The sequence below is a fragment of the Pelecanus crispus genome, chromosome Z (assembly GCF_030463565.1).
Source record: "Pelecanus crispus isolate bPelCri1 chromosome Z, bPelCri1.pri, whole genome shotgun sequence".
Lineage (NCBI taxonomy): Eukaryota > Metazoa > Chordata > Aves > Pelecaniformes > Pelecanidae > Pelecanus > Pelecanus crispus.
The window spans coordinates 4,198,415-4,212,627 of NC_134676.1; the positions used below are offsets into that span (position 1 = coordinate 4,198,415).

Sequence of the window (14,213 nt, forward strand, 5' to 3'; positions counted from 1 at the left end):
GATACTAGAAAGAGATCAGATTGAAACAGCTAGAAGTACTTCTTTAGTGGGCAGTTAAACTCTGGTGCTGTCTGCCGCAAGAGGTTGTGGAGGCAGAGTTCAAAAAGCGTTTAGATGACTTTGTGGACAGGCTGCTAAAGGGAATAGGTAGGAATGTAGCCTTTAGTTTCCTGCTGTACCAGTTTAGTGAATGAGGAGAATGGGCTACATAAAACAGCCTGGCTCAGGTGCTTTCCTTGAGTAGCGTGTCCTTTTGCCACCTTTGGAGACCGAGCTCTAGGCTAGATGCACCACTCCTCTAACCCAGTGGGGTATTTCTTATTAATTTCTTTATCGCTGCTTTTTCCTTGCATAATTTGCATTTATCGAAATTGCTCAGAATTCAACTTAACCATGCCTTGCACTTTGCCGGGCCTCCTCTAGGCTTGGAGCAGAGTACCGCTTTTAGATAAATTAAGCTGGCTGAAATATTCTCCTATGAGGACTCATCACAATTGGCATTAAGCTGAATGAAGTCTTGTCCTACTTGTGTCACATTCTCTCTGCCCAGCCTTTGAAAGATACAGGGCCATACGGGAATAACTTGGTGAAATTCTTATTGATACTCCTGGCAATTCCCTGACGTGGCAAAACAATAGCTAGAAGGAAGAAGTTAGTTTAAGCCTCCCAGACTCTTAGTCTGTTTTTGGTTTGGTTTTGGTTTGGTTTTTTTTTTAAATAGCTGCTAAGCTGCAATAATCATTGTAATAAAGGACTCTTTAAGTGTGTCCCTGTGTGTTGTTTTGTTTTTTTTTTTTTAAAAAAGCAAGCTAATTTTCACAGGGGTAGCAGATCAACCTGTGCTTTCTAACCGCTTCTACAGAAGCTGGCTGAGCACACATCTGTAAGGGAACTGGTTAAAACTAAGTATAATAGCTAGAAATTTCCAATTAGTTAGGTCTGAGCTTACAGTCTTCTGGAAATGGGAAAAGAAAGACTCTTTTTTTTTTTTTTTTTTTTGCCTTTGAGTGTGTCAAAATAGTATGAGAGTTCAAATATAAAGAAAAACTGAAATGTGTGGGGTTTCTAAATTCCTTCCCGCTGCAAGACTTAAATCACTCAATGTGCATCTGAAGCAGAAAGGCAAATATTAGTTTAAAAAAAGAAAAAAGAGCACCAGAGAATACAGAAAATGATATATAGATCAGTGTTATGTCTTAAGGGAGAGAATACTGCAAAATTGGACACCTTATCACAAGGAATATTGTAAAGCTGAAAAATTAGATAAAAGCATTGAGAATCTTTAGAGGGCCTGGAAGAATAGGCAATTTACCTTGGTGGTAAATGAGATCCTACTGAAGTGTGTGTTTTATAAGGCTGACAATCAAAGGAGTATTCTGGGGCATTGAAAGGTGTCGAATTTGAAGGTAAAGAACAGGAAATACGTATATTATGTGTCAGTGAGCTCCATAAACGGGAGAAGAATTGGTGTGTGGATAAGCAATGATAGTGGCACTTGGTTGCCTACATCTGTCAGCGTTGAATTTAATGTTCAGATATTACACCATCAATTGTTAGCGTTTAAAACGTGATCTTTGAAGCAAAAGAGGCTATCCTCTTTGGTTTGGTCTTTTTGTATTTCTTGCGTATTGTATTAGATGCCTCTGAAGCATCTAATGTTGGCCTTGCTCAAATGTTGAAGTCTTTTTTAAAAAGCTTGGGGGGTGCTTCTGTTCCCTGTTTCAGAAACCTAGTGTAAGTGTTTCTTAAAACAGCGGCGGCCACGCAAGCCTCCTGTTTCATCTCTGGAGCTACCCAGTCTACTGGATCAGGGGTCTAATATATTTCACTCCCAGGCCCACGAACGGTTTGGAACGCGCGGAAAAGAAAGTAAGACTGCTTAATTTGGCTTTGCCACCAAAATAGATTATCTGAATTAAAGTACATGCCCGGATTGCATTTCTGGCGACGCAGTCAACGCTAACACCAGTGGTGGGGCTGGAGTCCTCCATCCGCATTCCTGTAACTCACCTGACACCGGCGTCAGTACTTACAGTACCACATGTGAGCCGGTGCAACTTCTTAACCTGAAAGAGAACTAACTCAGGAAAAAAAAAAACCCAAACTTGATCAGTTTTTACTTGGCTATCTAGCTGAGCCTATGTGGAAAGGTGTCGGCACTGGTGCTGAGGTGGTGGTGGTGCCGCAGGGAAGGAAGGAAGGAAGGAGTCCTGGGCTTCCTGTGGCAGGAAGCTGTTGCATTGGCTTGCCTCCCTACAAAACTATTCCCCAAATGTCCTATTCAGTGTTTAATTTGACAATGTTGGGTATTAAATTTATTTTTCTTGTGCTTGCTGCGGCCAGGGCTCCAGTGCAAAGCTTTTGCAGGCTGCAAAACCCGCAGTCGGAAATATTGGGGATAATTCTGTAATAATTTAATGTTATTGAAAGAATAAAAGTTCTTTTCATCTATAGTCCTGTGTGAAAATGAATGCTTTGACTTTTTACCAAAGCCTCTACTGACAGGGCAAGGGGCAATGGTTTTAAACTGAAAGAGAGTAGATTTAGGTTGGATATAAGGAAGAAATATTTTATGATGAGGTTGGTGAGGCGCTGGAACAGGTTGCCCTGAGAAGTTGTGGATACCCCATTGTTGGAAGTGTTGAAAGTCAGGTTGGACGGGGCTTTGAGCAACCTGATCTAGTGAAAGATGTCCCTTCCCATGGCAGGGGGGTTGGACTGGATGATTTTTAAAGGTCCCTTCCAACCCGAACCATTCTATGATTCTCTCATTTAGGATAGATTACTTGGAATCGCTTGCATAAAGTTACCAGTGTTAATCTTGAGTCCCTGTTAATTGGAACCTCTGTCTCCTTGATCCCAGAAAACTGCAATTCTTGCTTTAGTCGTATTTTTAGGTGTTCTCAGAAGCTGGTGTATGGAGGTATAGTTTAGTTGAAACTGAAATATCATTCTTACTGAATGTTCTGTTTTGTGGAAGTTGAAAAGTTATGATTTAAAGTTACCTGTAGAATTTAATCTGGTGTTTGTGGACTTGTTGGTCCTCCCTGAAACAGCAAAGATGTGACAAGGCATAAATTAGCCATGAATATTGTTTCTTGAAGTATTTCAAATCAACCATGCTGTTTTGCAAATGGGAAATTTCAGTAAGATGAAGTCGGTGTATTTTGGATAGAAGTGAGGTGTGCACCTGTGCAGGATGGAGAGGCATGTAAGCTGCCTTGAAAGCTCAAATCGAGTAGCCTGGAGGTAGTGTTAGCTCTTAGCTAAAACAAGGTATTTTCAGCGGGCTGCACTAACTTGTACAGCTTGGAAATAAGGTAACTTTCTGGAGTTCAAATACCCATTTGCTGCCTGGAAATAAGGCTGGTTTTGACTTCGGTGTCATGCTCCTATCCATAGGACTGCTACGTCCTCAGGCAATTTCTAACAGCTGTCTGCCTGAAATAAGATGGTTGATTTGGGGCTTATGTTTTAATACCAAAAACTAGCCTAACAGAAGCTGCAAAACCAAGATGTTTTTTCTAAATTTCTCTTAAATGATCTGAAGTGCAAATTGCAGTGAATGCTAAACATAGCCCAAGTTTCAGCATCCCTTCTAATCTTTCATTTTATATAAACATCCTGATCAGGTAGTTGATACTGAATGAAAGGCTATCAAAATTGAAAACAGACGGTTCTACTACTCTGGTGCCTGCAAACTAAGATTTTAAATATCCTTTAATGAATTTTGAAAGACTTGATGATTTTAAGTACTGCCAGTTGAGAAGATTCCTCATCTGTAGGTCATTGAACTCTAGATTGAAAGATGGGAATAAGCTTATTACCAAATTTATGAGTGAATTTCAAATTGGTGTCCCTAGTGGAACAAAAATTGGTAGTTATTTAAAACAGGACAAAAAAAAATGAGAAAAGGCTTGTGAAATGGCTGGCTGTTGGAAGACTTCTGTCAAGCCATAATGACTAAATGACATTCCAAACACAGTTTTGCTTAATTAATTTGGAGATGGGCAGAACATGCATATATGTGTATGCAATTCGTCAGTCACTCGTGGAAGATTTTAATAACTTACTATAACCAGCCAGCCTAGGTGCAAAGCTAGATTCAAGTTAAGTTCTGTATTTTCTGGAGTTGACTTTAGCCAGGAAAGACTTGAGGAAAAATTAAATGTCTAATCCAGCAGTACTCTTAGTCTGCCACACTGTTGGAGAGTCTGCAACAGGCTTGCATTTTAACTTTATTGATGAAGTACATAACGGTGATGCAGACTACTTTTGAACCACTAGCTGTCTTGTTTTGGGATGCAGTGTCCTATGGCATTTGGTAATGAAAGTTCCTAAGCAAGGTGTTTGTTTCGTGCGAAACCTCGGTGCTAATGTGTCTGTTTTGGTTTGTGTTTTTAGGGATCAGACGGGAATCTCTAATTTATTGCTTGCTGAGTGTTCTGTCTGGTGAAGTCATGTCATCCATATTGCCATTCACTCCACCAGTTGTGAAGAGACTTCTGGGGTGGAAAAAATCTGCTGGTGGCTCTGGAGGGGCTGGTGGTGGTGAGCAGAACGGTCAGGAGGAAAAGTGGTGTGAAAAAGCAGTGAAAAGCTTGGTCAAGAAGCTAAAGAAAACAGGACAGCTGGATGAGCTTGAGAAGGCAATTACCACTCAGAATTGCAATACAAAATGTGTGACGATACCAAGGTAAGTGCTGTTGTGTTTGAGATTGTTACAACCACTTAAGAAATGACTAAATGGATGTTTAGGCTATCCTGTGAACAAATGACTAAAAAAATCAGTTGCATGCTTTTGATTCTTTAAAAATGCTTTAAAACCTATTTTGGTTCTGCATAGTGCTTGCTTACAACTGAATCACATGCTTTGTGAAGTCACAGTTTCTAATAATAACTTTACATTTCAATTTTCATTACTATGTAGATTTCAATTTCTGTGTATTCTGGTGGTGCCTAGCACAGGACTTAGTTTGTAGCACTGCCTTATGCTTTTAATTAATAACCCTGTCTATAATCAGAGGGGCATACTTGAACCTACACTTCCACTTTAAAAAAAAAAAAAAAGACTAGTTTTTCCTTGGTCAACACTTCAGTCATCGAATTATTTTCAGTTGTATACGGTAGTTTCATTTAAGTTGTGCAAGCTGCATCCATTCTCACTTTTGAAGGGAAATTTTATCTTTGGAAGCAGGTTGTCTGAAGACCAGCTTATTTACTGTAATTATTTGTTATTGGCTAATGAAGGTGCTTTTTATTGAATAATTTGGAGTCTTTCTAGAACTGCTCTTCTGCTCCTTACATGTATGTACATTTAGGTGAACGACTTGCATTCTACCCCTTTAACTTTCTCAACTTAATTCATAGCAACTGCTGTGCGAGAGGCAAGGGCTATGTTTGTAAGTACAATGCAGTCTGCTCTCAATTCACGTACAGAAATCCCACTAAGGTGCATGTGTAAGCTTGTTATGTGCGACATAAGTATCAAATCGCTTCACAGGTGTGTTTTTTTGTGCAAAAGTTAGAGGATCTAGTGGCACAGGAATATTCTGGGCACTTAGCCCCTCGACACTTAAAATAATTTTTAGAGGAGAGAAACTGCATCTGGTTTATGACCTTAATTTCTGTATTACCTCATTCATCCTAGCTACTTTTAAACTTCATATTAATCATAGCGCAAGCTAGATTTGACTGGTGTCAGTAATGATTTCCATACATCAAATATGTTCTAGGTGTTATCTGATAATGGTTTTAGCATTCTCTTTTAGATTTGACACAGCTGTCTGGGAAAAGCATGAGTATGCTCTGAATGAATGACTACGTTAATTGTGCTCTCTTTTCTGTTCACAAATTTGTTTCTAATGCTGCCCTCTGCTTGTGTTTTCTTCCCTAGAGCAGTCCCAAAATTTGCTGTGTTTCCCTTCTGCTTTCTTCCTTTTGCCAGCTGGAAAACAATCAGAAATGAAATATTAGAGCATTCTTGTCTTGGCGTATATCAGTAGACTAAGATTGAAACCTGTAGGGATATATATTTCTTGACTTGACGTGAGATGACTCTATGTATTTAGCAAGTCTTTACCATGACAAAGACAAAATGCTTAATTGGAAGGCGTTTCATTTGACAGAAGCTAAGTATGCCATCCACTTGATATAAAATGTGTATCTAACTTTTAGAGCTCTTGGAGAGAATTCCTAGAGCTTTCCTGCAGGGGTACTGGGGCAGTAAATATTGCTACTTCAGAAGAATAATTGTGAAAATTTAATTTTGCAGATGATGTTAGAAGATACAAACAGCATGCTAGTATATAATTGTTTTCCTAGTCTCCTTGTGGTCTGTATTTGAGTATCTCCTCCTGCTTGCATGACTTTTGGTGTTAAAGTAGTCCTAGTAAATAATTGTTTAAAACAGAATACGAAGCTCTGTTACACTCTACAGCCTCCATGCTGTCACCAGCAGTTCTTGCTGGGCTGTGATGTACTGTTCTCATCTATCTTCCAGTCAGCTGTAAGAAGGACTGGACTTAGGTTTTACTTTTCTTGACTGCCTTAGGAGTAAGCTTGGTAGCTAGAGAGCTCTTCAAGTGGCGTTGGCATTATACAAGGTTTAATTTTAAACTAAGAAATGGCTTTGGTATTAAGGGGGGAGAGGATATCAGGGTTGCCAGCAGTGCTATACAGAATTCTTGAGTTTCATAGTTGGCTTTTGGACTGTTGATATTATTTCACTTTGACAGCAGTAGTCTGGGTTCCCAAGAAAGAGCAAATGTCAACTCAGTACTGTAATGACTTTGGGAGATACTTGTTCTTGGATTTAGTAATTGAAACTGCTGCTTGAGCCCCACTTTAATGAAGGTCTTAAAGATCTGCAGATCAGCAGGGATAAATAATAAAATGCTGAATTTAAAACTTTTTTTCCTTCCTAGTCAGCAGGAAGTTTGAGGTGCTAAGCTGTTGAGATGCAGTTCTGATGTGACAGCTGGGCGAACTTTCCAAATGTTCTTCTGCTTGGGGAGGGTTTTTGTGTTTGGTTCTGTGTGGTTCCCCCCCCCCCCCCCCCCCCCCCCCCCACTAGCTTTAGATTTAATTACTAATACTGTTTAACTCAGTGTAAATATTGACAAGTGTTGTGGGATGCTTCTGTTTGCAAGTATTGCATTATTCCCTCAACAGAAGTTTCACTTGTAGTTTCACAAGTTTCTGGTCTCCTTGGAGATTTCCAGAGAGTTTGATACAGTACTTTTGTGTACTTTTTCATCATTGAAACATAAAAGAGCTAAACATTTAACAAGCTTTTCGCAAAAGTGAGAGCAGCTTGGACAAAAGCTGAACTAAATTGCCTCTTCAGAAATCTGCATATACTTACTGTATGTCATCAGTAATCTTGTTGCGATTCGGATGGTTCTGTTTCCGCGCTGTTTGTCAAGGTGACAACGTACTAAGTGAGGCTGATACCGTGTGCACTACGCAAAAGCTGCTCGTGTGGTAATTAACACAACTTCTTATGCAGACTGATAGAAGGTTCTGAGAAAGCAGAAGCAAACAGATGGAGTGGGTGTTGGCATCGCGCAGCAGGGGTGCTTAGCTCTTCATAAGTGGGTCAGTAATCTAGAGCAGAGGCTAAATAAGTACAGAGGTCCTTTTGACACTAGCCCTCTAAGTAATTTGTAGTTATCTTGCTGAATCCTCCCGTCAAGCCAGTGGGATTCTAATCGCATAATCCCTGTGTATCCTGAAACTAAACGTTGGCACGTGAGTTCACTTTTCGAAAATATGAATGAACCTGGTAGATCTTAAGATCCTGTCTTTATGGTCTCCCTTGCAGTTTTGACACAAATGGGGCACAAGAAGCAGTCGGTGAAGAAACAGAGCACGACCATCCATTTATATAAGTCTTCATCTAATGGATCAGTTTCTTCCTTATTAACATGGATTGTTCTGTTGAAATAAATACTTTGTAACCAGTGATAGCTAAAATCCAAACCTTTAACAAACCAAACCGTGCTGTGTAGTAAGTAGTCAACTGGCATATGCATAGTCTATCTTCATTATTCAAAAAGTTGTCTTAGTGGTGACGATACAGGGTATTGGAATCCAAAGTGAGGAAACATAAATCACTGGTTTCAGTATTTTCGTGTGATCATCTGTGTGTTTTTTCTGTCTTAAAAAGAGAATAGATGTGCTTTATGCTTTCTTCTTGCTTCTTTTAAATAAAACTTAGCAAAATGTGGTTGCTTTGTAAAATGCCTGATAATGTGCAACTAAGAAAAGAGTTTAGTTGGAGTAGGTTTGGGATAATGTTGACCCGGGCTGTTGTAGCTCCTGTATTTTTAAAATTAAAAAAAAAAAAAAAGTTAGGGAAGCGTTGAGTTCAGACCCCTTTGTGATGGCTTATGTTCCTCTAGAGGATACATATCTGAAAACTAATGCAGAACTGACTGTGTCCTTCCTGATCTGTAACTGGGTACATCTGTATCAGGTGGTGAACTCTGCTTCCATGCCAGCATTTGGGTAATGTGACAACTGTATTAGGACCTTATCTTAAGGATGAGTAGTAATGGAGATGACCTGCCTATATACTCCCTAGGTACAACTGTAGTCCTCATTTGTTGCATGTCATAACCCATTCACTCTTCCCAGAAGATTCCATCTCGCACTGTGCTTTCGCTTACCCATTCTTGAACCCACAGAGCACTGCTGTACCTCATGTCCTTGCTGGCAGTTTCCCCGTTCTCCTGCTGACGTGGTCTGCACGATGCAGTGCTGAACTGAGGCACATGAGATCACTCAATGTATAGGTGCACCTTTTTATTTTTTTCTTGCGGTGTATGCGGGAGGATAAAGGAGAGATGGGTGCCTCCCATCAGTCTTGGCATCTCTAGCTTTCATTCATTTTAGCTTTGCATAGTGAACGTAGCTTTCATGCATGCTCTGACAAAGGCTATTTGTAGTTGGGAGGAAGGGGGCAGCTAAAAGACACTTTTATAACAGTATACCTCTATTTTCTCTTTCCAGATGTTTGTGTACTCTTCTCAGTACTGTAGAAGGGTTTGATACAGCGTCAAACAACTTCCTGATTGATAACTTCACAAACTTTCTTCTTGAACAGATAAAACTTTTTGTTGATGTTAATAGTAGCAGTTATATTGCAGTTATTATGTAAACTTGCTTTTGATACTATATGTGGAACAGTACTTAACACTTGAATCTTAGCTTTAATGAGAGGTGCTGAGTTTCTGCAGAGGAGGCAAACTTTATCGCTGCTTTATGTTAGAGGAAACTACAGCGGAAAAGCAAAGCGATGTTGAATGTTGATGAAAAGTGACCCGGCAGATTACTGGCTGAAGTAAGGTTTTAAGACCAACTTCCTTAAATCCCAAGTTAGAGATTCTTTGTTGGGGTGCTAGTACCATGCAAGTGCTTTAGAGTCTTAGGCGAAATGCAGCAGTTGCTTCCAGCGCAGAGAGAAGGCTAATACTGTCAAACTCTTGCTTTCCAGCCTGCTATGCCATTAGAGTTTTAGAAGGTATTATCTGAAAAATGTTTTTTCTTGCTTAACAGTTCAATATGTGTGTAGAAAATGTAGTCTTACATGTGCCCTCTGTCCTTCTTGCTTAACGTGAAGATAGCATCCCTGTGCTACATTTCGTGGTTTTCAGAAGCTTATTTTTGCTTTGTTTTCTGCAGCCTCCCAATTCTGAGTTAGAGAGCGATAGCAAGAGAGCCTCAAATCCTGCCGTTGTTTTTTAAAGAATGTAGCTGATTTGTGGAATTTACATTCAACAATTAGACTTCTGAAGCACCTGGCTTCTGCTTCAAATATGAGATGAATTCTGTATTTTTGTACCATCCAGAGGCAAAGAAGAAACCCTACAATGGGTTCCATGGTTTGGGGAATGTGGAGGATTGTGAGGGAGTATTGGGAATGCGAAGCAGACAGTTGCAAGTGAAGTAGTTGGTTGGCATTGAAATTAGGAGCTAGTTACTGACCAATTTCACTAACACTGCAGTTTTAGAGCTTGTTAGGATGAAGTAGTAATACTTTAAAGCCATACCTGTGGCTATCTTTCACTTCAGCTAATAGTGAAGGTTGGTAACTTTTTAAACTGCTATTAATCACACCTGGATTCTCCTGAGGAAATAGTGTGGTGGTGGTATTTAAGCATTGCGTTCAGAATACCTTTTTAATATTTTTTTCCTTAAGAAAGTAAAAATGTAGCGGTATATGACTGCTTCTGAAGGCTGCAATGTTGGGGTTTTTTTTGTGAAGCAAAAATCTACATATCCAGGAGTTTCTTTTCCATGTGACTTCTGAGCCTAAAAGGCTGCTCTTAATGTTAAAGTGACTAATGCTGTTGACACTTGACATCTTTTCTTATACTTGCTTACAGTATCCAGGAAATAAATCCAGTACATCTTAATTTTGTTGTATTTTGGATGTATTCAACAAGGACACAGATACTTAAAACTGCAGAATCTGGTGAAAGTTCATCAAACGCGTGAGGGCAAGACCATTTGTCATGGTCAAAATTCTCTAAAGAAACTATGAATTTCTCTATTATGCGAGTGTTAGTCTTTCGCTTGCTTGTCCTGCAGCCCTTTCTTCATTCCTTGCTGTGAGTTAGCACTACGGATAAGATAAGCAGCCTAGGCATAGCTTGTGGCACATGTTAAAATTGTTTTCTGAAGGCTGGCTCTCTTTATTTAATATGAGCCTCCATACATGGACCTTAGTAGTGCTGATCGAAGTGTCTACAAAGGAGTTAACTGCAGAAGTAAATAGGCAGAAAAAAGACCTGTTTAAAGTTGGGACAACTGGCTTGGAACTGCTGTTTGAGAGCAAACAAATCTTTTTTAAAATTATAACGTCTTGATGCTCTTTTCTTCACATAACTGAGTAAGAAGTAATTTCTAATTTAGGTGGAAAGGGCACAGTTCTTCCTGAATATAATCTGTGCTACTGGTTAGCATGTTGGGTTTTTTTTTTTAATTCCTTGGGAATATTTGTCAGGAAAGTGATCACATGGCTGCATGCAGTAACCTAGTTTTAGGGATGCTTTTGATCACCTGTAGAGCAGAGTTGTCAAGCGAATGTGGCTTCTAGAATAGATTGCTTTCAAGCTTTAAGATCTTCCCCAAAATAGGTTACCTCAGAGCATAGCAAGACAGAAATTCTTTTGTTCCTTCTCAGGTTAAAGCCATAGGAGACAGGTAATTTCAACAATTACACTGGGGTGGGGAAGGTTCCTCTGGAAACTGTTTTAGGAGAGTGCTCAATGTCTGCTGCTAAGCTATGAGCGAGTTAGCTAAGAGGACAACAGCTGGCAGTTGGGTTGGCACAGTAGATCCTAAAATAACATTGTTATCCAGACAGAGGTGAAGTCTATTTTCCCAGGAACACAACTGGGCACTGTATGTTAGTTTGTAGCAGAGCTGGGATAATTCACTATTCAAGTTGGGGATGGGCACTGATTCTTAATCATAGCTGACAAGTTGATAATTGCTATGTATAAAGAACGTCCTCAAAGCATGTAGAATCACTGAATGGTTTGGGTTGGAAGGAACCTGTAGAGGTCATCTAGTCCAGCCCCACTGCTGTGGGCAGGCACACCTTCAACTGGATCAGGTTGCTCAGAGCCCTGTCCAACCTGACCTGGGATGTTTCCAGGGGTGGGGCATCTCCCACCTCTCTGGGCAACCTGTGCCAGTGCTTCACCACCCTCATCATAAAAAAACTTCTTCCTTATCTAGCCTGAATCTGCCCTCTTTTAGTTTAAAACCATTAGCCCTTGTCCTGTCACAACAGGCCCTGCTAAAATGTCTGCCCCCGTCTTTCTTCTAAGCCTTTAAGTACTGAAAGGCTGCAATCAGGTCTCCCCGCAGCCTTCTCCTCTCCAGGCTGAGCACCCCCAGCTCTCCCAGCCTGGCCTCACAGCAGAGCTGCTCCAGCCCTCGCATCATTGCTGTGGCCTCCTCCGGCCCCGCTCCGACAGCTCCATGCCCGTGCGGTGCTGAGGGCCCCCGAGCTGGGCGCAGGGCTGCAGGCGGGGTCTCAGCAGAGCGGAGCAGAGGGGCAGAACCCCCTCCCTCGACCTGCTACCCACGCTGCTTTTGATGCAGCCCAGGACATGGTTGGCCTTCTGGGCTGCCAGCGCACATTGCCCGCTCGTGTCCAGCTTTTCATCCCCCAGTGCCCCCAAGTCCTTCTTCACAGGGCTGCTCTCAATCCCTTCATCCCCCAGCCTGTACTGATATTGGGGGTTGCCCTGACCAATGTGCAGGACCTTGCACTTGGCCCTGTTGAGCCTCCTGAGGCTCACACGGGCCCACTCCTTGAGCTTGTCCAGGCCCCTCTGGATGGCATCCCGTCCCTCAGGCTACACATACCACTCAGCTTGATGTCGTCTTCAAACTTGCGGAGGATGCACTTGATCCCAATGTCTATATCACTGATGAAGATATTAAACAGTACTTGTCCTAATACGGACCTCTAAGGGACACCACTTGCCACTGATCTCCATCTGGACATTGAGCCGTTGACCGCTACCGTTTGGATATGACCATCCAACCAATTCCTCATCTGCCGAACAGCCCACCCATCAAATCTATGTCTCCCTAATTTAGGGAGAAGGATGTTGTGGGGGACCATATCAAAGGCCTTACAGAAGTCCAGATAGACAACACCCATAGCTCTTCCCTTGTCCACTGATGTAGTCACTCCGCCACAGAAGGCCATTAGGTTGGTCAGACAGGACTTGCCCTTGGTGAAGCCATGCTGGCTGTCTTGAATCGCTTCCCTGTCCTCCATATGCCTTAGCATAGCTTCTAGGAGGATATGTTCCATGCTCTTCCCAGGCACAGAGGTGCAGCTGACAGGTCAGTCCTTTCTACCCTTTTTAAAAATGGATGCAATGTTTCCCATTTTCCAGTCACCAGGAACTTCACCTGACTGCCGTGACTTTTCAAATATCATGGAGAGTGGCTTGGCAACTGCGTCAGCCAGTTCCCTCAGGACTCTGAGATGCATCTTGTCAGGTCCCACAGACTTGCATTTATTCAGGTTCCTCAGGTGGTGTCTTACAGTGGAAGGGACTTCGCTCCCCCAGTCCCTGTCTTGCGGTCCATCCACTCGAGAGGTGTGGGAAGAGAGGCTGCCAGTGAAGACTGAGGCAAAGAAGTTGTTGAGTACCTCAGCCTTCTCCTTGTCCGTTGTTACCAGTTTGCCACTCTTGCTCATTGGGGAGGTACGCTTTCTTTTGCCTTCCTTCTCTGGCTGACATACCCGTAGAAGCCCTTCTTGTTATTCTTTGCATCCCTTGCCAAGTTCAGCTGCATCCCTGCCTTGGCCGTCCTGACCCCATCACTACACCCTTCCCAGGGTACCTGTCCCTGCTCCCACTGCCTGTGCATTTCCTTCTTGCCCTTTAGTTGGATAGCAGGTCTTGACTCAGCCATGCTGGTCTCTTCCCTTCCTTGCCTGATTTCTTACACCTGGGGATCAAGAGCTCTTGCACTCCATGGAAAGTGCCCTTAAAGATCTGCCAGCTCTGTTCTGCTCCCTTGTCCCTGAGGGCAGTTTCCCAGGGGGTCCTATTGACTAATTCCTTGAACAGCTGCAAGTTTGCTTTCCTAAAATTCAGGGTCCTGACTTCACTCTTTGCCTCACCCATATCCCTCAGGACTGCAAACTTCACCAGTGCGTGATCACTGCAGCCCAGGCTGCCTCCAGTCTTGACTTCACCCATTAGCTCACTTGTGTTGGTGACCAACAAGTCCAATATCGCATCCCCTCCGGTAGGGCTGTCTGTTACCTGGCTTAAGAAGCTATCCTCAGTGCTCTCCAGGAGTTTCCTGGATTGCCTACAGCTTGCCGTGCTACTTTTCCAGCAGATGTTGGGGTGGGTGAAGTCCCCCAGCAGGACAAGAGCCTGTGAGTGCGATGCCTCCTGTAGCTGGAGTAAGAAGGCTTCGTCAACAGGCTTCCCTCAATCAGGCGGCCTGTAGTAAACAAGGTTCCCTTTGTTGCCTTGGTCTCTGATTCTTACGGTGTAAGGTTGAAAGCTTATGGGTATTTCAGTCTGGATGCGCTCACTTAGATGTAAATTGATTCTATAAATGTTTGAAGACTAGAGTTGAACATCTTAAGCTTGCTAAAATAAGTATAGATATTTAAGACAGTACATCAGAATACACTGAAGCACCATTTTTATTGC

The 14,213-nt window shown here is 42.1% G+C and overlaps 1 protein-coding gene across 5 annotated transcripts in view; it reads left to right on the top strand.

Annotated features, from left to right (window-relative positions):
* The window catches only part of SMAD2 (SMAD family member 2), a 55,106-nt gene that overhangs the window by 7,306 nt on the left and 33,587 nt on the right, over window positions 1-14,213 (top strand). For all 5 annotated transcript variants that reach the window (XM_075727236.1, XM_075727238.1, XM_075727239.1 and 2 more), the window contains exon 2: window positions 4,405-4,696. In XM_075727236.1, the coding sequence (XP_075583351.1) occupies window positions 4,461-4,696 (236 nt within the window). In that variant the 5' untranslated portion in view covers window positions 4,405-4,460. The remainder of the gene's footprint in view (window positions 1-4,404; window positions 4,697-14,213) is intronic.